Raw genomic sequence first — 24549 nt, 5'->3', positions numbered from 1 at the left:
CTGTGAACTGTGTGTTAATACATATCAGGTTCTGTATGCCATGTCTCAGTCATGATTTTTTTCCGCTTTAAAGCGGAAATCCGCTTCTTACTCCCTCAAAGACCGATTTTTTTATGACCACTGAAAAATCCGATTTTTTCGAATCCGTTTCGGTATTTTATATACTTTTATCCCCAACTACACTAAAATTTTGTAAGTCGTTTTTATTGGGGAAAATTTCCACCGCCGATGGATTAGATCTATTAGATCTGAATGTATATCGTGGCCTCAACGCGAAACTAGTCTATCTGCTTCTATTTCTATATACATATAGACTAGTTTCGCGTTGAGGCCACGATATGAACCACCGCTTCTAGAAACGCCGCAATCGGAACATCTCAGATATTACCGTTAGCGTCGGTCATCGGGAATTTTCCTTTCCAAAGAAAAACCTTTCTGTTCCGGAATTATAATAATAAGCCGATTCGCGGAACGAAAAAATCGGAAATATTGTAACTTAAGTGGAACGGCTCACAAATAATTTGCGCGGTCGTCGCGTTCATTTTAATCGACTCGAAAATTTCAATCGTGTTCATTTCAGTCCACACGTAAACATTTCTGTGCGCCCAACATTTCACTCGCGTTGTTAAATTTCAGTGAAGAAAGTTTGAGATACAAATGAACTAAAGCAGTTCGTTTGGTTCTTTCACGTGCCCAATGTAAAGCATTGATACACGGGGAGGATTTTTTAAGCACCTCCCAAGTGCTTCAAAACAAAGTGCTAATCATACCTTTAGGTGGTATTTTCGCTATACAGTAATAGGTATGGTCTGGATTGTGAATTGAGATTTATATATAACGCAATTTAAAGCATTTAAAAAGCTTTTTTAAAAGTCATAAAATAAAAAAACACAACTCTACTTTTGATAAATGACCTTATATTAAGTTTGAAATACAAAGGTCAAAAATAAAGAACTAAATATTAATGCTTAATAAACAACTAAGTAGTGAAAAATACCCATTAAAGGGAGATAATTCAAAAATTGCAAACTACTAAAGGAATAATTATTTAATTATTATTATATCTCTTATAAATATGAATGAATTTTTATGAAATAACAAAAAGAACCACTTAAAAAACATGAGTTTTGAAATTGAAATTAGATGCCAGGAGAAGCCTAGAATGCAGGATTTTTAACCATTTACCCAAGAGCTTCTGGGGCCCTTAAGCGGCCCCCAGACCCCCGGCCGTAATTTTCAGCTTTTTTGCCTACGTTGCAAAATCATGTCTGATGTCTGTGAACTGTATGTTTATGTATTTCAGGGTCTGTATGCCATGTCCGTGAACTATATTTCAGGGTCTGTATGCCATGTCTGTGAACTGTATGTTTATGTATTTCAGGGTCTGTATGCCATGTCTGTGAACTATATTTCAGGGTCTGTATGATATGTCTGTGAACTGTACGTTTATGTATTTCAGGGTCTGTATGCCATGTCTGTGAACTGTGCTAATGTATTTCAGTGTCTATATGTCATGTCTGTGAACTTTGTGTTAATACATATCAGGTTCTGTATGCCATTTCTGTGAACTGTATGCTAATATATTTTAGTGTCAGGGTCTGTATGCCATGTCTGTGAACTGTATGTTTATACATTACAGGGTCTGTATGTTGTGTCTCTAAACTGTATGTTTAAACATTTCAGGGTCTGTATGCCATGTCTGTGAACTGTATGTTTATACATTTCAGGGTCTGTATGCCATGTCTATGAACTGTATGTTTATACATTTCAGGGTCTGTATACCATGTCTGTGAATTGGATGTTTATACATTTCAGGATCTGTATGCCATGACTGTGAACTGTATGTTTAAACATTACAGGGTCTGTATGCCATGTCTGTGAACTGTATGTTTATACATTTCAGGGTCTGTATGCCATGTCCGTGAACTGTATGGAAGCAGCTGAAGCTCAGTTTCTCACCGCACTGAAGGTGTGTTCATTTTCTTCTGTTTAAAGAAACTTTTCTTCTCAATGCCGTAAGCATTAGTATATGTTTATTGACTTAACAAAATTATTATTATTGACAAATCATCACCTTATGACAAATTCTGATTAATATATTAACTTTTCATTTAAAATAAGTTTTATTGAATCTTGAAACAGATATTGTGAAATATAACTGTAAATTAAAACTGTGTTATATGTTTCTGATTGTCTTTGAAGATAGGTCAAGTATCTTTCCGCAAAAATATATGTGGAAAATTAAGACAGTAGTCCCATAACAGCAGTCAATGATTTCTGTTCTTTTTTGTTTGTCAGTATGTGAATTCGGCATTCTCAGGTTCTTTTGAAATCATTGCCATATTTACGACAGAAGAATGCCGAGAATACAAAATAAAACGGACATTGCGGATGTTCATTTTGAGTCCAGAAGTACAATTTTCAAGTGTAAAAGCTCATTTAGATGTACTCTAGCAGAATACTTTGTTCCGTTTTATCATCCAGTTTGTAATATTTTCTATAACCAGCAATCAGAGAGCACAGATCTGTCACTGTTTATCAACATGAATCTTGCCATTGTTTTCTTACGCATGGGTAGACAAGATGACTTCCTCGGACTGCTCGAGAAAATTGATCCGGAAAAGATGGAACAGTCCAAGTAAGTTAAATGAAGGGAAGTCAGGTTTAAATAATGATTAATAAAATATTGAACTGTCTAAGTTCACACTGAGAGAAAGTTTGCATATAACTAGAAATAGTGAAAGAAGCAAGTATGAAATGCATGCAAGTGAATTTAGTAAATTTGAGAAAATGTGCATACAGTCTAACCTGAACTCACGGTCACCTCTGATCAGCGGTCACCTCCGTTCATTTTACGACGGATTTTCCTCTGTCACGTTATTCAGCGGCCACCTGCCGTCCGTGGCCAGCAGCCACCGAAATTGCCTCCCGACCGCCGTATTTGACCCCTTTCAGCGGCCATTTTTTTTCCAAAACCAATTATTTTTAGGCGGTAATCGCCGAAGATACCCGATTATTGAAAAGCACGTGATTGCTAAGTTTCGTGTGACTTCACCACAAGAACGACAAAATGTATTTATTTTTATTACATGACTCTTACATAAGTAGTCAACCCATGAAATAATGTCTAGAATAAAAAGCAAGAAAGTTGCCAGTTGACTTATAATTTTGTGAGCGTGATGTTAAACTCAACAAAAATGATTTTGATTAATTTTCAGCTCTCACAGTCTGAAAGCTGCAGCATACTATGTGCAGGGATTACAGACTTTTTTCCAAGCTAGGTACAATGAGGCAAAGTAAGTACTACCGTTAAATTATTTATATGAATGTCCCTGTCAATACACCTAATGTTAGGGCTATGCAACCCACAAGCTGCAAGGATTCAGATCAGTTCATATTCATACTGGTCATTTATACCCTACATCCATACTGTTTTTATGTGCCAACACATTTATGTGAGGGGCATATAGCATTGCTGCTGTCCGTATGTCCGTCCGTCTATACGTCCCGAAATTTTGTGTGCCTGACTTCTCCCACACTACTAGCCTGATTCACTTCAAACTTTCACAGATGAACAAGCTTGATGTGCAGATGACCATAAAGGAAGGAATTTTTTCTGCGATTATTTCTACTGCAGTCATGGCCCTTTGATAGTTTTGCTAGTTTTGCAGATACCGGTCAGCATGAATGTAACTACTGTTGATAACCTTGCATGCAGAAGTCTTGCCTGGTCAGTTTTTCTGTATTTTGTTGGAGTTGTATCATATAATTATGGGCGTAAAAACTTTTTGTATAAATAAATTATGAACTGAAGGTTTGTATTTGATTCCGTAAACATGATTCTAAGTGATATTTTGTATATTTTACAGGCGTTACCTACGTGAGACATTAAAGATGGCAAATGCTGAAGATTTGAACAGGCTGACCTCCTGTTCCCTAGTGCTGCTTGGTCATATATTCCTGTCATTGGGTAACAGTAGGGTATGTATTAGGCTTATATTTAATCCTCTTTTCAATTTTAAGTATATCCTAATGGATGAGAAGTGCTGGCTTATCTTAGATGAAAGCGGCTTGTACCCAACTAGCCTCATCCGATCAGTCACATATTTTTTAATTTACCTAGGAACAAACACATAGCTGTCAGAAAATAGATAGACCTAAGCTGTGATAATATCTTGCATTGACCAAAATAAACTGTTCATATATCAGTACATGGGGAAGGTGTTATTTTGATATTTGTCTGATATAAATGTTCTCGAAGAGCCTTAAAATTTGCTAACTGGCAGCTCTAAGGGACTTAGCTGCATATAACAATTAGATGGCAGATTGTTGAATACATTATATAGAAACAATATCTGTATTTTATTTGTATGTGACAGTTAAATTTATTTGTGTATTTACAGGAATCTTTAAACATGGTAACCCCAGCAATGCAGCTTGCTGGAAAAATACCAGATGTTCATGTGCAGCTGTGGGCATCATCACTACTTAAAGGTAAAATTGTATCTTTTATAAAGGTCTCCTGATTAATAAGTGTTGTTGTTATTTTCTCTCTCTAGGTGTGATATCCTTTAGGCGGCCATATATATTAAGGTACTTCATCTGTAATGACCATTTGCAAGTTACTATACATATTCTCGAGATTCGATTTTGGCATGGTTTGTGAAAGAAGTCATGTACGCATTGAGCTACTTTATATCCAAAGAATCTAGAAATGCCTAAAACGAGAATCACATGGAAATTTTCAAGAGAAATTAAGTTGTTCATTTAGGCTATTAAAACTAAGTACAGGTGTATGTCATTTTATAGTGGCAGAAAAGTAGTTCTAACTAAAAGGTTGAATTAAATGCAGGTCATGTAAATATATTTGTGGACTGTATGGAAGTAATTAAAGTGTATCATGGGTTACAATTTTGGTTGATTTTTTTAACATTTGGAAGTGCATGTCAAATAATTTAATTTAGTTAGCATCTTGGATTTCCCAGTTATCAGCCATGGACAAAATTACTTATAATATTCTGAAAAGTGACTTCTGTTTTATTGTACTGAAGTTGTTTTCATGAAATGTTTTGTTTTCATTCTCATTGTTAAAACTTGTAGATCTGTACCGACTGTCTGGAGACATGGCTAATGAGGAGGAAGGGTGTAGGTTACACACAAGTTTCTCTGCTTCACTCCTCAAAGATCTGTTCCAGTCAACACAACTGTCAGAACATGGTCTCATACAGGTATATATTCTCAACAGTTCTCTCTACCTCTGTCAGGAAATTATTCACTGCTGCAATCGTTCCAGTATTTATGATTTAAGTTTGATTGGTTTGGCTGAGATATTCATACTTTTATGAACCTCCTTGTTGATCATTTGTGTATTCATACATATTACTTCTGTATTTTATGATGGTTAAATCAGATAACAGCCATTCTTAGCTCATTGAGCTCAGTGTGTACAATGTGAGCTATTGTGATCTCTCTACATATGGCTGTCCGGTCATCATCCATCCATCTACACTTTTCTTAAAACAACATCTCCTTTGAAACTGTGTGGAGGAAGTTTATGAAACAAAGCCTGGTTATTCTTTGGCTGGTTTTCTTCCAAAATTGTTCGAACCATTTCGCTTGGTTGCTAGAGCTAAAAATCTGCAAACAACATCTCCTAACCGCTTGTAAGATTTTGAAATAATTTCACACAAGTGGTTCTTATGTAACCCTTTACTAATCTTTTTAAATTATTCTGTTTCTGTAAAAACATGACTGCCAGGGGGAGTGGTCACTTTTCCCAGTATGTATTTATTGGAAACTTTGATGATGGCTTTCATATTAAATCAACTTACTTTTAGGCATCTCTTTCCCTTAAAATTAAAGCCAAAAATGTGAGGAAAAAATTTTTTATTCACTCAGCCCTGCTTTCCTAAAAATGTATACAAACATCCGTGTCTCCCACTACACAGTGGTGTGGGAGACATTGATTTACTCCAGTCTGTTAATGTGTCTGTCTGTCACAAAGCTTATCCGCACTCTTTAAGGTATTAGATCACTAATAGAGAATCTCCTTTTTGAAGAGTATTCCATTCCTACCATAAACCTACTTTTACAGCAATTCTTAGGGGGGCGTAGGTTCAAGCCCTACTGGGACCAAATTTTTTCTCTCCTTATTTTCCTTTTTTCTAGTAGGTTTTTACTTCTTTCAAGACTTATTATTGATTTTTTGTACAATAAAATGGAAAAAGATGAATCTTATAAGCGATTTCTTGGTGTTCTAAGTGAATTTACTACTTAAACAGAAGGGGTAGAGTTACACATCTTTAAAAATATTGAGTTACACGCGGTGAAAGTTCTCTATTTTGTTTTCACTCTTAGATTATATATTGTGGAAGAAATTTAGCTAGGTTTTACATCTGCCCTAAGGTTATTTTTAAATGGAGTAAGCAAAATTCAAAACAGAAACACAGCATTCGACCTTATTTTTTCAATGTTGAGGCATGAATTCTGTCTCATTAAATCCGTTTACTTGAGGCACCATAGAAAAAATGATATTGAGATTTTTATTTTGTGTTTTATAATTGTTTACCAATAGTTTGATGTTTCTTTTATTAACATTAATGGTAAAATGAGTTCTCTGCAAACGTTTTGGATAGTGGCTACACTTTGAAATCTGTCTCTACTTGAGCTTGAGGTGATACCATAAGTTATTCAAAATTTATAAAAAACGGCACTGTAAAAGTTGTTTAAAAATTGCAAAATAGTGCAAAACATGGTTACCTTTCAGAATATACCAAGCAAAGGCCATTTTGTAAACATTACTATTAGTGACCTAATACCTTAAACATTTCTCATCCAATCTTCACCTAACTTGAACAAATTTTTTCATATGACCTATGACCTAGTTTTTGACGGCACGTGACCCACTTTCAAACTTGACCTAGATATCATCAAGATGAACATTCAGACCAACTTTCATACAGATCCCATGAAAAATATGGCCTTTAGAGAGGTCACAAGGTTTTTCTATTATTTGACCTACTGACCTAGTTTTTGATGGCACGTGACCCACTTTCAAACTTCACCTAGATATCATCAAGGTGAACATTCTGACCAATTTTCATGAAGATCTCATGAAATATATGGCCTCTAGAGAGGTCACAAGGTTTTTCTATTTTTAGACCTACTGACCTAGTTTTTTGACCGCACGTGACCAGTTTCGAACTTGACCAGTATCATCAAGATGAACATTCAGACCAACTTTCATACAGATCCCATTTAAAATATGGCCTTTAGAGAGGTCACAAGGTTTTTCTATTATTTGACCTACTGACCTATTTTTTGACGGCACGTGACCCACTTTCGAACTTGACCTAGATATCATCAAGATGAACATTCAGACCAACTTTCATACAGATCCCATGAAAAATATGGTCTCTAGAGAGGTCACAAGGTTTTTCTATTATTTGACCTACTGACCTAGTTTTTGACGGCACGTGACCCACTTTCGAACTTGACCTAGATATCATCAAGGTGAACATTCTGACCAATTTTCATGAAGATCTCATGAAATATATGGCCTCTAGAGAGGTCACAAGGTTTTTCTATTTTTAGACCTACTGACCTAGTTTTTGACCGCACGTGACCCAGTTTCAAACTTGACCTAGATATCATCAAGGTGAACATTCTGACCAACTTTCATAAAGATCCCATGAAAAATGTGAACTCTAGAGTGGTCACAAGCAAAAGTTTACGGACTGACGCACGCACACACGCACGGACGGACGGACGGACGACGGACACCGCGCGATCACAAAAGCTCACCTTGTCACTTTGTGACAGGTGAGCTAATAAATGAAAAAATGATTCAATTATCTTGTTGGTACCACACCCTCAAGTCATTGTTTTCTCTATTTTATAGTTAAGGAAATAAATGTTGGTTTCATAAGGGAATAATGCCCATTTCTCAAATATTTTGTTTATGTAAATTACAGTAATCAAAACTATTTAATATTCAACAACTGCGGGACAACATGTCTTACACATACATAGGTTTTATCAATTTTAACTTTTGATCTATTAGGTTCACTGTTTACACACCTTCATAAGAATGAATACTATACAAATTTTTGAAAAGAATGCAAATAGCAAACTACTGTTTTATTAAAATATTTATTTATTTAATTATTTCAAGAAGTATAAAACTGTCTAAAGGTTTAGCAGTATATCACAAAACCACAGAAATTTTAAGTAAACAAACAACATCTTTATAAACAAACCATCTGTCCAATACATTTTTACCGTTCTGTCCTGTAGAACTGGATACTTAAATATTCTAACAGTTGTCCCCCTTTAAAGAAGAATACCATTTGTAAAGAAATAAAAGGCAACAATTGTCAAAAACGATGTTTACCTCGATACGCAAAGTTTAAGCACTCTTACATTGTTGCAAATGCATCAAAACTAAGACATGTAACAGCTTTTTAACAAGAGGACCATGATGGTCCTGAATCGCTCACCTATCCCCATATGACCCAGTGTTGAACTGAGTATGACGACGTTATTTCTATTATTTGACATAGTGACCTAGTTTTTGAGCATATGTGACCTAAATATCATCAAGATAAAAAATTCTGACCAATTTTTATGAAGATTGATTGAAAGATATGACTTCTAGAGAGGTCACAAGGTTTTTCTATTATCTGACCTAATGACCTAGTTTTTGAAGGCACGTGACCCAGTTACGAACTTGACCTAGATATCATCAAGGTGAACATTCTCACCAATTTTCATGAAGATCTCGTGAAAAATATGGCCTCTAGAGAGGTCACAAGGTTTTTCTATTTTTTGACCTACTGACCTAGTTTTTGACCGCACATGACCCAGTTACAAACTTGACCTAGATATCATCAAGCTGAACATTCTCATTAATTTTCATGAAGATCCATTGAGAAATATGGCCTCTAGAGACATCAAAAGGTTTTTCTATTTTTAGACCTACTGACCTAGTTTTTGACCGCATGTGACCCAGTTTCAAACTTGACCTAGATATCATCAAGGTAAACATTCTGACCAATCTTCATGAAGATCTCTTGAAAAATATGGCCTCTAAAGAGGTCACAAGGTTTTTCTATTTTTAGATCTACTGACCTAGTTTTTGACCCCACGTGACCCAGTTTCGAACCTGACTTAGATATCATCAAGGTGAACATTCTGGCCAATTTTCATAAAGCTCCCATGAAAAATATGGCCTCTAGAGAGGTCACAAATTTTTTTCTATTTTCAGACCTACTGACCTAGTTTTTGACCGCACGTGACCCAGTTTCAAATTTGATCTAGATATCATCAAGGTGAACATTCTGACCAATTTTTATGAAGATCCATTGAGAAATATGGCCTTTAGAGAGGTCACAAGGTTTTTCTATTTTTAGACCTACTGACCTAGTTTTTGACCGCACGTGACCCAGTTTCGAACTTGACCTAGATATCATCAAGGTGAACAATCTCACTAATATTCATGAAGATCTCTTGAAAAATATGGCCTCTAGAGAGGTCACAAGGTTTTTCTATTTTTAGACCTGACCTAGTTTTTGACCCCACCTGACCCAGTTTCGAACTGGACCTAGATATCATCAAGATTAACATTCTGACCAATTTTCAATAAGATCCATTGAGAAATATGGCCTCTAGAGAGGTCACAAGGTTTTTCTATTTTTAGACCTACTGACCTAGTTTTACACCCCACGTGACCCAGTTTCGAACCTGACCTAGATATCATCAAGGTGAACATTCTGACCAATATTCATGAAGATCTCTTGAAAAATATGGCCTCTAGAGAGTTCACAAGGTTTTTCTATTTTTAGATCTACTGACCTAGTTTCTGACCCCAGGTGAACAAGTTTCAAACCTGACCTAGATATCATCAAGATGAACATTCTGACCAATTTTCATTAAGATCCATTGAGAAATATGGCCTATAGAGAGGTCACAAGGTTTTTCTATTTTTAGACCTACTGACCTAGTTTTTGACCTCACGTGACCCAGTTTCGAACTTGACCTAGATATCATCAAGATGAACATTCTGACTAATTTTCATGAAGATCCATTGAGAAATATGGCCTCTAGAGAGGTCACAAGGTTTTTCTATTTTTAGACCTACTGACCTAGTTTTTGACCCCACGTGTCCAAGTTTCGATCTTGACCTAGATATCATCAAGGTAAACATTCTGACCAATTTTCATGAAGATCTCATGAAAAATATGGCCTCTAGAGAGGTCACAAGGTTTTTCTATTTTTAGATCTACTGACCTAGTTTTTGACCGCACGTGACCCAGTTTCGTACTTGCCCTAGATATCATCAAAATGAACATTCTGACCAATTTTCATAAAGATCCCATGAAAAATGTGACCTCTAGAGTGGTCACAAGCAAAAAGTTTACGCACGGACGACGGACACCACGCGATCACAAAAGCTCACCTTGTCACTTTGTGACAGGTGAGCTAACAAGAGCTGTCACAGGAGACAGCGTGCTCGACTATTTCGATGCTGGATAGTGAAACTGGGCACATCTGAGGAAACTAGAGCTGTCACTGGAGTGTTTAATGACTCCAATTGTGGATGAAGATATTGCACAATAGCCTGAGTCTATGTCAAAAATATCAACTTAAAGTAATAAGAGAGGTAAAGATAAAATGTATCAAAACACTATATAAGTATATCCTAAGCAAAAAGGGGCATAATTCATTAAATATTGGTGCCAGAGTTGTGCAGCTTGTGTCATATAGTGTGGGTGATGATGTTGAACAACTATTTTAAGTTTGAATCAAATCCATTCAGTAATAACAGAGACAGAGTGAAAGTGCATCAAAACTTTAACCTAAAATTCTAAGTAAAAAGGGGAATAATTAATAAAAAATTGGTGCCAGAGTTATGCACCTTGCATCATATGGTGTGGGTGATGATGTTGAACAACTATTTTAAGTTTGAATCAAATCCATTCAGTAATAACAGAGACAGAGTGAAAGTGCATAAAACTTTAACCTAAAATTCTAAGTAAAAAGGGGAAATAATTCATGAAAAATTGGTCCTAGAGTTATGCACCTTGCATCATATGATAAGGGTAATGATGTTGAACAATTGTTTAAGTTTGAATCAGATCAATTCAGTAATAACAGAGGTAGAGTGAAAGTGCATAAAACTTTAACCTGAAATTCTAAGTAAAAAGGGGAATAATTCATGAAAAATTGTGCCAGAGTTATGCATCTTGTGTCATATGATGTGGGTGATGATGCTGAACAACTATTTTAAGTTTGAATCAAATCCATTCAGTAATAACAGAGGTAGAGTGAAAGTGCACCAAAACTTTAACCTGAAATTCTAAGTAAAAAGGGGGAATAATTCATGCAAAAATGGTGCCAGAGTTATGCACCTTGTGTCATATGATGTGGATGATGATGCTGAACAACTATTTTAAGTTTGAATCAAATCCATTCAGTAATAACAGAGGTAGAGTGAAAGTGCACCAAAACTTTAACCTGAAATTCTAAGTAAAAAGGGGGAATAATTCATGCAAAAATGGTGCCAGAGTTATGCACCTTGTGTCATATGATGTGGGTGATGATGTTGAACAACTATGTTAAGTTTGAATCAAATCCATTCAGTAATAACAGAGATAGAGTGAAAGTGCATCAAAACTTTAACCTGAAAATCTAAGTGAAAAGGGGGGATAATTCATGAAATATTGGTGCCAGAGTTATGGCCCTTATGTCAAATGATGTGGATGATGATGAGGAATAAGTATTTCAAGTTTGAATCAAATCCATCAAGTAATTACAGAGATATGTTGAAAAAAGAGAAAGTGCACCAAAACTTTAACCAAGGTGGGGACGCGGAAAGACGCCGACGCCGACGCCGGGGCGAGTAGGATAGCTCTCCTTATACTTCGTATAGTCGAGCTAAAAATGGTGTTTTTAAAGGCTTTGAACTGTCTGGAAGTGTGGCCCCTTCATGCAGTCCCTTTCCGAGATTCAATACAAATATGAGTAAATTGAGAATGGTTTTATAGAATAATTTGAAGGTTTTTTATGCTGTTTAATATTTTAGGAATTCTTAGAATTACAGTAATTATACACTAACCAAGCCTGTGCTCCTATATTCTATATCAGTACAAACTTGTTCACAACAAGTAACTAACAACTTCTCTTCTTTAACCACTTTGTACGGTGTTAAGGTGTTCTGACAGATTTCAAGTCATATGGCAACCTTCCAGCTTTAATGTGCAAGAAGACCTGAGTAACCCCTAGGCATTATTTAAGGCATCAGTAGGTACCTGGTCAGAACTGGCTTCCTCACATGATGACCCGAGCAGGGCTTGAACCATCGAAGGCAAGGTACAAGTAATTCAAAGCCAGCAAATTTGAAACAGTCAAGAATATCTGCCTCGGCCAGGGATCATACCCTCAACCTCTTAACTGACAGTATTGTCCTTTCCCTACTGAGCTTATCTCAAACAGTTTTTTAATTGTTTACTTTGCTTGGAATGGGTTTTGCACCTTCTCTTTCGCAGTTTGGTTGTTTTAAGGGGTTTGACGCTGTTTAAAGTAGTTTTTCAGTTACGTAGCGACAGTCACTTTGCAAAGTTCCTGGACTCTCTACCTGAACTGACCTGTTCCCCACAAGTAACAACTTCCCCACATGAATCCGTACTGTAGGATACATATTTACTTATTACTTATTTTATTGGGTTAAATGTCACATTGACACCATTACAGCACATACGCAAAGCTTTTCATCTTATATGACAGTGGCTGATATTTGGCTATTTACCCAAGATTATCCTGCACACGCATGCTATTTGGTTCGTAAATTTTCGATGAACACCCCTTCAAAATGGTTCTGCCCAAACTGAATAATGAACCAGTCCATTTTAGAAATTTAGCAGGGCAAAGGTTAAAGGAAATAAATACTTTGTGCATAACTAATATCTGACAAACAAATTTAAAGATAAACAGCAAAGTTCACTCCTAAATTCTGGAATATTTCATTTAAAAACAAGTTGCTGAATGTTAAGGTTTTAGTACCAGTCTGTAACCTTGATATTTGTAACATTTGGACAGATGCTAAATATGAATAGATAATTTACATTTAGGCAATAAACAGAACATGTTTATAGGAGATTTGAAGGTGTGATCTTCAATTTCTTGCTGGCAGGTGGTCATGTTTTGAGACTTCCGACATATAGTTTTGTATTTTCATACTATAAATCAGTAAGGAAAGTTAAAAAGTAGTTTAAAATTGAGAAACTATCAATTTCCGAATGAATCCCTGACTGCAGTATAAGAGATTGAACTGTTCAGACATGGTTGAAATTCTACTTTTTTATGAACTTCAGACCACCGGGCCAGAACATGAAGCTCTACCCCTTCACCACTGGGCTTAAGAGTTTGTCAAATTTCAACATCTTACAGCAAGATGATATGAGCCGTGCCATGGGAAAACCAACATAGTGGATTTGCGACCAGCATGGATCCAGACCAGCCTGCGCATCCGCGCAGTCTGGTCAGGCTCCATGCTGTTCGCTTTTAAAGCCTATTGGAATTGGAGAAACTGTTAGCGAACAGCATGGATCCTGACCAGACTGCGCGGATGCGCAGGCTGGTCTGGATCCATGCTGGTCGCAAAGCCACTATGTTGGTTTTCCCATGGCACGGCTCATATATGTAATTAAGTAAAATGGTACATATATTTCATAAAGGATATCATAAATTTCACAACCCTTTATGCATATCTCTATAAACTCTAAACTAAAAATTACCTTAAAATGTCTCCATACAAATTGGGCATAACAAGCACATCAAACTGTGTAGGGTCTTGTACCATCTGCGAATAACAAAAAGTTTAATACACATATAAAAATGTCCATCAACACACATATATGTAGTATAATCTTCATTACCTGTACTGTAAAGATATTCAAATCTAAAATGAATCTTACATGAATCACAGGCAAAATATGTACAGAAATGTTATAGGCATGTCCAAACTTTTCTCCATGTGCAACAGAAAAAATCTCCTCTATGTGTAAAAAAAATAGCTTCAAACTTAAGTAAGTTTGTTGATAACAATTTTTTATAAAAGAGACTGAGGAATTTGACTTTTTGACTTTGCTTCTGACCAAGTTTGGTGAACATCCAGTACACTGTTCATTGAAAGTTTTATGACAGCTTTTCTAACTTTTGTTGTGGTGGCCACAAAGTGTGTAATTCTTTGAACAATAGGTCAATTCACGGGTCCTTAAGAAGTGCAATCAAGCAGTCTATGAGAAGAAACTGATTCAAGATTTTTTTCTATTTTAAACTCTGGAGTCAAGCTGACACATCTAAATAAAATTGTGCAAGATCCATCCAAGAATGCTACAGCCAAGTTTAGGAAAGGTCTTTCAAGAACTCATTCTGTTTTTAGCTCTTGCAGCCTCTAACAAGGTTCAAGAGGAACCAGTTTAACAGACTGGAGGGAGGTTCAATACAATGATGCTAAAGACCAAGTGTGGTGAAAATCCATCAAGTGGTTCATGTTGTTTAAAGGTTTTCCTACTTTAAATTCTGGTGGCCCCTAAAAGGAACCAAGTGGAACCATTTGACTAAAATCTGTGAAGATGTTTAAGTAAAACTGTTGATGCAGGATGACAATGGACCATCAGCCTACACTAACTGCTCACCCTGAACAAAGATCGGAACAGTTAGAAGGGAGACAATTTAAAAATGTCAAAGCCTTTTTCAGTTGAATAATTACCTCCCATAACATGTGCTTGCGATCCCTGTAACTGTATATTATGATCAATAAAATTTCATACTCACATTCAAACAGACAGTATCCAAATACATTTCCTTGAATTTAATATCTTTATTCTTTTCTGCTACATGTCGACAACATTTCAAGAACAGACCATCTGACATTCTCCTGCAGAAAAAAAAAAAAAATGATGCCCTTTTAAATGTGTGTAATCATGAAAAAAGTGCTATACCAATGGGGAAAAACAAAACTAATTCCTTAATCAACAGGAAATCAATTGTCCATCTTGCCAAGCTTGTCCCATAGCCCATATGTACATGTAGAATTTCAACATATTTTACTATATTATAACCATTATAAAGACAAGTACAAAATACCATAAATATTATGCAAAATAAGTCAAAATCAGATTTTAGAGGCCCTGATCAATCAAAGTACACTTACTTATCAATCAAACCTAATTCCTAAGAATACTGATGATTTCACAGTATTCATATAGTGCAAGTTAACATGCATGCTGTAATAAATATGTTCTTCTGTACATAATTATAGTCAATGTAAGTCAATAAATGCTAGTCAGTAATCACCACTATGATATAATGAAAATCTTGCATATATCAGCATTATCTGAGTATATTCTAGGGGTATATATGTCTGTAATGTAAGTAGTAGAAAGGAGAGATTTGCTGGTGCTAGGCTGTGTTTTCGTATCATTGCCAGTTCAATTTCTGAATGGAACTGAAACAGATATCAAAACAAAACAATTTTCAAACAAAAATACAGTGACAAAAATATCTTATACTAGAGTTTTAGTCACAGACTTTCAAAGTCTGTCATATGGCATATATTTTAAGCCTTTCAATGTGAAAGAATACTGTCTGAGCACTACTGCAGGCACAAGTGAACTACCTGGAAGTTTAATCTACCTTCCACTACTCAGCTGGATTGCATAAATCGAGGGCTGAGCGCGAAACTATTGTATCTTGTTCTTTATTTATATACAGTTACAATAGTTTCGCGCTCAGCCCACGAAATGAATCTTACTCAGTGCTTCAAACGCAGCTAAAAACACACAGCAGTTAAGGACACATTGTAACTGAAATGTAAAGTACTTACATGATATTAGCTTTATGAACCGCTACTACAGTATGTCTATTGTTGTTTCTGGCATATTCAAATGCATATTCTGCTACTCTCATTGACGCCTGTTCTGTGATCAGCTTTATACTCTGTACCACACCATCAACTATCTGATATAAATGAATAAACCAATGTTTATACCAGTTACCAGAACTCAAGAATTTCAAAAAGTTTTTTCTTACAATGAAATCTTACTATTGTGCAATTATTTAATTTCGAGAGCATACAATTTTCTGATTGGGAAGAAACAGCTATTTCTTGGAGACACAAATTTTTTCAACTTTTTAAAATAAAATGAATGCGACATTTACTAGTTCATTTGGATTTAACTTTTTGAACAGAGGTTTCAAGACAATTCCATATTCTGTTGAACTTGTGTTTAGATTATCGGTAATGTTAGCAAAAATTAGAAAATGCAACAAAATGATCACTTATTTTTTACTTTTACAGTATACTGTGAAATCATTAATTTCATGTGTATGAAACCTTGTGGTTATGCTAAAATGGCTATTTCCATATATATATATATAGGATATGAATTTGTGGATTTTCACCCATCGAGATACAGGAATAAGAACTTTCTTGTTCTTTGGGATTTAATTTCATGGAATGATGTAAAAAAATAGTCCCCCGATTTCATAGTATCTTTATAGCATATATATCTAAAAAGAGTAAAATTTTGAGAATGTAAACTATATGATTCTATAGATCAGGATGAAGGTTATTAAATGAGCCGCGCCATGAGGAAACCAACATAGTGCGTATGCGACCAGCATGGATCCAGACCAGCCTGCGCATCCGCGCAGTCTGGTCAGGATTCATGCTGTTCGCTAACAGTTTTTCTAATTGCAATAGGCTGATCTGAATCCATGCTGGTCGCAAAGCCACTATGTTGTTTTCTCATGGTGTGGCTCAAATGAAATTTGTAGACCAGTCTAAGAATGTAACATTATCATTGATCAATTTGAAGACTGTATCAAGAAACAACCAATCAGAGCTCTGAATCTTCAGACTGGTCCCCAAACTCGTTTTATAATGCAGACTGGTTCCCAAATTCAAGTTTTATAATCTTGGATCCAGGTTGTATTTCCCACTTACTGTGTGTTCAATTCCACTATATTCTCCCTCTGTGTTTTCTCTAATTGTAACTAAATCCACATCATCATATGGTGTCTTGAATCCTTCTATTGATTTACATGGACGCACATTGGCATACAAGCTAAATGCTCTAAAATAGAGAAACAAAGAATCACCAATGAGCTTTCTTAAAACATTCTGATAGTTATATTAAATGCAATTATTGTTTTTTCTTCTATTCAAAAACACAATTCCTATAACTCAACAAAATCTGCATAGGACCTTGTATGCAATTAAACTGTTTTTATTTCCAATTCTAAAAAATATTGGAATAACGGTACTTTTAAGGCATTTTGTTTCATGTCAAACTTCTATTGATGATTTTTTTCTTGTTTTAGTTATGCAGCTACAGCAAGTCAGGAAAGGCCAGTTCAGAATGAATTAACAAAATTCTGTTTGTTTTGGATTTTGTGCAGTTTTTTTAAAACAGTACTCCAGTCACACAATGACAGTCTGTCAACCTAACCAGTGGTCATGGACTCTGCTAAAATAGTGATTTGTTCTCCACAAGTAACTGACAACTTCCACACATAGCTGGAGAACCAAGGACCTCATACATATTGTCATCCGTCTAATCCTTGTGAAGAACATTTCACCCCACCTACAGATCAAACTCATGACTTTTTGATTCATAACCTAAAGCTCTACCTACAGGCTAAACCACAAAAATACCAACTTTCTCAGTGCCAGGTTCAAAGACTTGTGTCCTTTTCCGATAGGTGTCGCTAGTGGTCCTTTCAAACCAACTTTAGTAACTGCCATTGAATCAAAAACTTTCTGTGGCAGGTGGAAGTTCCCATCAGCTCCTTTTACTGGGGTCACATCTACCTCTTCCCAATCTATTGGAGCCTTATTAAAAAGACAACATAATATAAACACTTCCTTTGCATAATACTGTCTCCATTTTCATGCTTCTAATATAAGGCAAAATATAAATAAGTGATATATATGTAAATTGTAAAAAAAAATTACATTTCTATCATGTGATGTCAAGTTTGTTTTTTGTGTTCAAAACCATTTTTCAACAGTATTTCAGCTATGTAATGGCAGGCAGGCAGTTAACCTAACCAGATTTCCTTGATTCTGTACCAGTTCTAATATAGCCTCCACAAGTAATTGCCAAGTTCTCCACATGAATCAGAAATGGAGGACAAATGATTTCAGACATAATGTCTTTATAAAATTGTCACAGAGAACATACCCTTTGTCCAGGGATTGAACATGCAACACTGCGATCTTAAATAAGACTTCTGAACAAGTTTGAACAGAACATCATTTTAAATTGCGCAAACAGATGTGAGTACTAAAATACAAGTTAACCACATACCCCAGCAGCCCCGAATATTTGCTGCACAGAACTGGAGATCTCTGGACCAATTCCATCTCCTGGGATCATAGTAACAAGCCTCTTCTGCAAGAAATATACATGATTTATTGTATAATTATCATTGTGAATACTTTATTTTAAATATTAATAGCTATTGGCTGATTCAATTTTTTTTCTCCAAATTATATCGGGGTTAATTCTCAAATTAGGCGTAAAAAAATCATTTGTTTCTGGTATCCCAACCTACCCTAAATTTTTGGCCTGATCCTGTATGTTTTTATGGCCTTGGAGAATTTTTTTTCCAAATTTTAACAAAAAGTTGCAAATCTTCACTTTTTATGCTTTAAACATGGTCAGTGGTGTTAGAAATCAACTTGCTGATGCTCTAAAGGCATAACCCCCTTATTTGTATTCATTTTTTGACACAAAAATAATTTCCAAAAAGTCCCACTTAATAAAAAAAAAATTTACTGACCCACCTACCCTAATTATTTTGAGCATGTAACCGCAAACAAACAATTTTTTTAAGCCTTATAATGCGTTTTTCCACATTTTACTGAAACTCGTACCATCTTCTAAAACCTTTAAAAAAGCCCCAAAATCCCTGTTTTCTGTTGTCAAAATATATCCAATCTATAGTATTCCTGTTTGTCATTTTGAAATTTAAGCAGAAGAGTGAGAAGTAAATCTTGAAATTTTACAATTTAAGTAACTTTTAATGTGGTTTCTTAACAAGTTTTTTTTTTAAAGATGTACCTTTTTCATGTCAAATAAAACTCATAATTCTACTGCCAACAAAATTTCGGTCCAGTTTATGTCCATAATAATAACAGCATTCTCATCATTTGAAATTCTATGGCATTTTCATCCAAACATTTTATCAAAATTTAAAATACAAACAAGAAATGCGGCAATGCCACGAAACCAGGTTTTCAACACTTTTCATAAGAATAAAAAAGTATACTGAATCATAGTGCACCACTTTGAAGCACAACCCTAACCCTAACTTTAGTAACAATGACCTTGACCTTGGTCCCAGAAACCCCAAAATCAATCCCAAGCTACAACTTTATATAAGTTTTCTATACACCAAGTTTCATCATGATAGCTCATTCCTAAGTTAAGTTATTGACCGGAAACCCTTTTTCTATTTTAAGTAAAGTGACCTTGACCTTAACCCCAGAAACCCCAAAATCAATCCCAGCCTTTATCTTGATATAAGCTACATACATACCAAGTTTTATTCAAATATCTTTACCGAAACAAAAGTTATTGACCGGAAACACCAGTTTGACGCCGCCCGCCCGCCCGACCAACGACATACCCCAATCTAATGATATAAACATAGGAATGAGTTATACATACCCCACCAGAGCTGTAGTTTCTCTGTATGAGTTTTCCAGAGCTCTGAAATTAATTTAGAACATATTATATCAAAATTTAAAGTATCAATTCAACAAAATCAATTCAATTAAGCATAGATATGCATACACATTCTTCTTCACTTAATTTTACTTTTCACCACTTTTGTTTCGATTAAAATGTTAAAAGACTTTGTGCTTGACTGCGAACTTGTCATGGGACAATTTAACTAAATACATGTATAGGAAATATAGTCTGTACACAAAAAAAGCCAAAATATGACTTGCATTGTGTGTAAGAAGAGATAATCTGGGATAGCTTTATTTTCAGCCATTTAAAAAACTAAACAGGATAAGAGGACATGAGCTGATGAATTCTTCAAACTACTTATCCACAGGGGTTGATTATGTATGGCCATGGATTCAATCAAATCTAAAAGCCTGAAAGTCTACATTTCAAAGTCTGAAATGTTCTTTTTCAATGGAATTATGTAGGGAAATTCTGGCAGCCAAAAAACCCTGAAATCTGGACCAAATTCTTTTCGAGTTACATGTAACACAAACTTTTCAGGCCTTTATGCATAAGGGCCATTTCTGTGGACAGGCTGAATGAAATCCTAAACAAAACCCCAAGTGAACAACTTTACATGCTGAATAACGATCCTATAAAGTTTCATGACTCTAGGTCAAATACTTTTTGGGATACCTTCAATGCAAACTTTAAGGTCCTCAAAACTTATTTTTGAATACCAAGGGCCATAACTCTTGTCCTACTGAGTAAACTAGACTACTAAATACCTTGGGGTGACAACCTCTAAGATCTGTATTTTTCTGCCCAAATGAACAATATTAGGTCTAAGGCAAATATCATTTTTCCAGTAAAATGTTTAAGACAAACACTAAGTTCTAAAGGTAATTAAAATAAAGGATTATATCAACTATTTATCCCCTTCAACTGTTGACACTAACTACCAAAATTAAAATGACTTAACAGTTCAGCAGCACAATATGTGTGTAAAAACTATGGCTACATATTAAGTAGTGTTCCAACAGGATAAATACCTAAACTACCTAATTCCACACATAAAAAATATTATTCAAATTCATTTTCTTCAAAAACAATGTCAAACCAGCTGGAATACCCTAGCTCCCAATTAAAGGCATGTAAAGTGAAGCCCCAGCTTTGGATAGTTTGCTGACCGGTTGGCTACTGTACTCTTTATTTAAAGTATTTCTTTTCTTTTTAACCGTAGAACAGTATTCTTTGTTTTTAACTTGCACTTCATGAGAACTTTTAACAATTAACTGACACATGACTAAGTCTGCCTCCGCTGCGTAACTGTATATGGTTTTGCAGTGTATCAAATGCAGAAGCTTCTTTGGGGCACCTTTCCCATAGTTTACTGGGTGAAATTGTTAATCAGCTATCCTTAAGTTGCTAGCAGTTTACAGATGATACAAAAAGGACCGACCGACCGGACACCCACCTACCTATCCGAAACAAACAATTTTTTCTTTAGACTCGATCAAATGATTTTTTTTTTAAATAGTGAATCTGAACCGGCCCAAATGTCATTTTAACCATCCATTTTGGCTGGCAGCCGATTTTTAATGACAGTTCCCTGAACATGTCAGTGACACTGGAGGTGTGGCCAAAGTCGAACATAGCCCAATGCGCTGCCTGTCTTTGGACCGCTTCTATTTTGGTTTGTGTGTATGGAGACCAGACATCGGAGCTATATTCCAGCTGTGGTCTGACGAAGGTATGATAATATGCCATGGTATTAAGGGGTTTAGAGTTAATCTTTAAAATCCTGCAAAGAAGTTAATCTTTAAAATCCTGCAAAGAAGACTAGAGTTTGATTTGCCTTTTTGGTTAACTTATATATGTGGGATGCCCGAGATATCCAAGCCAAGGTGTTTTGCCGAGGTGACAGATTCTAGTATAGATCTTTAATCTATTTTCCAATAATGTCAAACCACTCACTAATAGTGTATTATGCAGGTAGTACTGTGATGGAATATGATGTTTCCGTCTTACAGACATGGATAACTTGGCACTTAGAGGGATTGAATAAAAAAAAAGGCAGTGGCTAGAGAATCGGAATCGGTTCCCTACACAGCGAACTTATTCGTCCGGCATAATACATAATGCTGCCGAAATTCACTTTGTTTCTTGGTAAGTGTCATGCATATTATTTTACCATGCCCTTGTATTTTCTGCCTCCAAAGGTATACTCGCTGCCTACCGTGTCCGCCATAGAATACCGGACGTTATATTCGAATAATGGAATGATATAAACTAGTACGAATGAATAAGTGAAAACTACTTTGCTGTTTTTAAATGTTATATGCTTTAAACATTTACTATGTTTAAATTATTTAAATATAAAATAATATTGTTTTGTATTTGCGTCATGATAATACATGTTTATAGATGTACAAACTAATTTAATTGCCATTAAAACTTCATACAGATTCTTTGATCACTTTAAATACTGGTTTGTAACACCTCGGCATTTCACATTCAAAGATATGTGATCAATACTAATTAACAGTAATTACTTAATTTGTTTTAATTGTTTCTTTTGTTGTATTGTACCTTTTAAGTTTAAATTTCAAGTTTATTTCTGCTTAATCCAGTGCCGACGATTTCCGCATTCATTCGTACTAGTTTATATTATCATTCCAATATGGCAGACAGTATGCGGCAAGTACACTTTTGGCGACACAGTAAACACAAATAAATGAAAGGGGATGGCTTGCTGAAATGGTAAAATTAATTAAGATAATAAAATGCATGGTACTTAGTAACTTACATGTACCAAAAGAAACAAAGTGAATTTCGACAGCTTTATGCATAGAAATAAAATTCCAGTTCCCTAACCTATGCACGGTACTTTGGCTAGAGAACCAGTTCCGGACGAATAAGTTCGCTGTCTAGGGAACCGATTCCGGTTCTCTCGCCACTGCCAAAAAAAAATTCCATATCCAGTCCAAATAACTAAATGCAGGCATAGAGTAAACTAGATTTACAGGCATTTCCTGGAGTTGGAGCGACTTCATACAACTAAATTCACCACTAATATTATTCTGAAGCAGTCCAGGGGTCACACTGGGAATTTTTTTCTCTGAGCCACTGCTTTTTCCGAAGATAAAATTATGAGGCAAACAACGGTGAAGCGCATAGCATTGACATGATTCTTGTACGACTACATTATATGTACCAAAGTACTCATACCACTCAAGAAATTAATGTAGTTATTACATATTTCTTAGTAACCCTTTAAAAAGCTACTTAGAAAATCAGTTTTTGTTAACATCTAAAATTATCATTTTTATAAACATTTGCCATTTAATAAAAAAATTCTGAAAATCACATTTAAAATAAAGATGTCAAAAAAGAAGAAATTTTGTTTAAGCAGTGTCTTACTTTGCACATTGCCTTATAAGTGGGTGGGGTTCGATGCCTTAGCATGTTTTATTCTCGAAAAATACTTCAAAATAATAGCTCCTTTTGCAACAGTTGTCATATTTTTCTTAAATGTAGACTTTTTATTGGCTTTTTATTAAGACTGCACTTAAAAATCTCGTCAGTAATGACAGAAATATCCGAAAATCATGGTCGCGAAAACGGGTGACAAATACGGAAAACGTAAGTTAGAATTAAATATTTGAGAAAATACCTACGTTTTATTGCTTTTCTATCATCATACCTATTCAATCAGGGCTTTTTCCCCCTATAAATCTACCTCCGGTAAAAGGAGTTAGTCCCAATGCAAAAAAGTATGCTTTTTTCCCAAAGTTGAATTGAAAATTCCCAAATGATTATACCTTTTAGGGTTTTTGCTGTTTTAAGATAGTTTTGCTAATTTGTATGTATATTTAGATAAATTATAATACTGTTGAACAATTACTGAAATGCAATTCATTAATATTTCACTCAAGAACACATTGATTTAGATTTTGGTAATTTGCAAATTGTCCCAATTAAGATAATTTCCAAGAGCATTTTCCCAATTCCACCGGCGTCGGTGGCATTCCCAAATTGATGAAAAAAAGGCCTGTCAATACTTAAAATTTCTGCTTATCTTAAGCATTTTTTATTTGTTTTTTGCCCAAACTAACCCTCGGCAATCATAGAAAATTTGCTATAGATCGTCTAACGGCCGATTGCTCATTAAATCGTATCAAGCGCACAAAATGATGATTATAATTATCCAGTTTGTAATTCAATAATCTAATTATCGCAAATTAACTGCCTGATCAAATAACAATTTTGCAAATTGGCTCCCTCCCTTTCAATAACGGATGTTGTTTGTCTACACAGATTATCGATTTTTCACACCTTTTGGTTTGTAAAACTGGCAATATTCGTAGTTTTGCAGACAGACCATTTTCGCCAATTAGAAAATTTCGGAGCCACATTTAGTTTTTTGTCGCAAATGGCTCAAGTGGCGATCGACAGCGTGACCCCTGGCAGTCGATAACTATAAAATAAGCTTAGGAGAGACTTCCATGCCTCCAGTGATGAAATAACCGAATATTTGTTTAGACGAACTGGGATCTACTTATTTTAAGAAACAGTGAAATTCGACCATGTAAAACATTTTCAAAGGATTTGTGCATCTAATTCAATTCAATATGAAAATTTCTTGTTAAATCTCAGCTTTTTCCATTCAAAAGTGTCGCGGTATCAAAATTTACCGATAAAATACTGCTTAGCAGACGCTTGACATTGGCCATTTCGTCCTTTTCGGTGTTGCGTGTAAAAATTAACAACGTAATATTTATGAAACCCAAGGTCAGGTTTT

The 24549-nt window shown here is 35.2% G+C and overlaps 2 protein-coding genes across 2 annotated transcripts in view; one reads left to right on the top strand and one right to left on the bottom strand.

Annotated features, from left to right (window-relative positions):
- LOC123522899 (MAU2 chromatid cohesion factor homolog) overlaps nt 1-5360 on the top strand; it is a 44962-nt gene extending 39602 nt beyond the window's left edge. Inside the window, exons 12-17 of the mRNA XM_053549525.1 lie at nt 1904-1969; nt 2508-2638; nt 3219-3296; nt 3870-3981; nt 4404-4494; nt 5101-5360. Of these exons, the coding sequence (XP_053405500.1) occupies nt 1904-1969; nt 2508-2638; nt 3219-3296; nt 3870-3981; nt 4404-4494; nt 5101-5345 (723 nt within the window). The 3' untranslated portion in view covers nt 5346-5360. The remainder of the gene's footprint in view (nt 1-1903; nt 1970-2507; nt 2639-3218; nt 3297-3869; nt 3982-4403; nt 4495-5100) is intronic.
- A 7811-nt stretch (nt 5361-13171) lies between these two features.
- Nucleotides 13172-24547, bottom strand: LOC123522890 (probable isocitrate dehydrogenase [NAD] subunit alpha, mitochondrial). The gene is made up of 9 exons (XM_053549069.1): nt 24443-24547; nt 19740-19781; nt 18375-18458; nt 17724-17896; nt 17009-17138; nt 15887-16020; nt 14836-14938; nt 13794-13858; nt 13172-13235 (listed from the first exon to the last, which is right to left on the bottom strand). Exons 1-9 carry the CDS (start codon nt 24479-24481, stop codon nt 13172-13174), a joined length of 834 nt encoding a protein of 277 aa, XP_053405044.1. The 5' UTR covers nt 24482-24547.
- Nucleotides 24548-24549: the final 2 nt, after the last annotated feature.

The sequence above is a fragment of the Mercenaria mercenaria genome, chromosome 8 (assembly GCF_021730395.1).
Source record: "Mercenaria mercenaria strain notata chromosome 8, MADL_Memer_1, whole genome shotgun sequence".
Lineage (NCBI taxonomy): Eukaryota > Metazoa > Mollusca > Bivalvia > Venerida > Veneridae > Mercenaria > Mercenaria mercenaria.
This window is presented reverse-complemented; position numbering and strand designations above follow the sequence as displayed.

Excerpts from the sequence above, each read along its gene's own strand:
- LOC123522890 (XM_053549069.1), bottom strand. The coding sequence starts at position 24,481 with ATGGCCAATGTCAAGCGTCTGCTAAGCAGTATTTTATCG. Across the intron at positions 17,139-17,723 it reads TTGAACCTGGCACTGAGAAA|AGCATTTAGCTTGTATGCCA; the intron begins GTTGGTATTTTT and ends TCTCTATTTTAG. Across the intron at positions 13,859-14,835 it reads TGGATACTGTCTGTTTGAAT|ATGGTACAAGACCCTACACA; the intron begins GTGAGTATGAAA and ends TGTTATTCGCAG.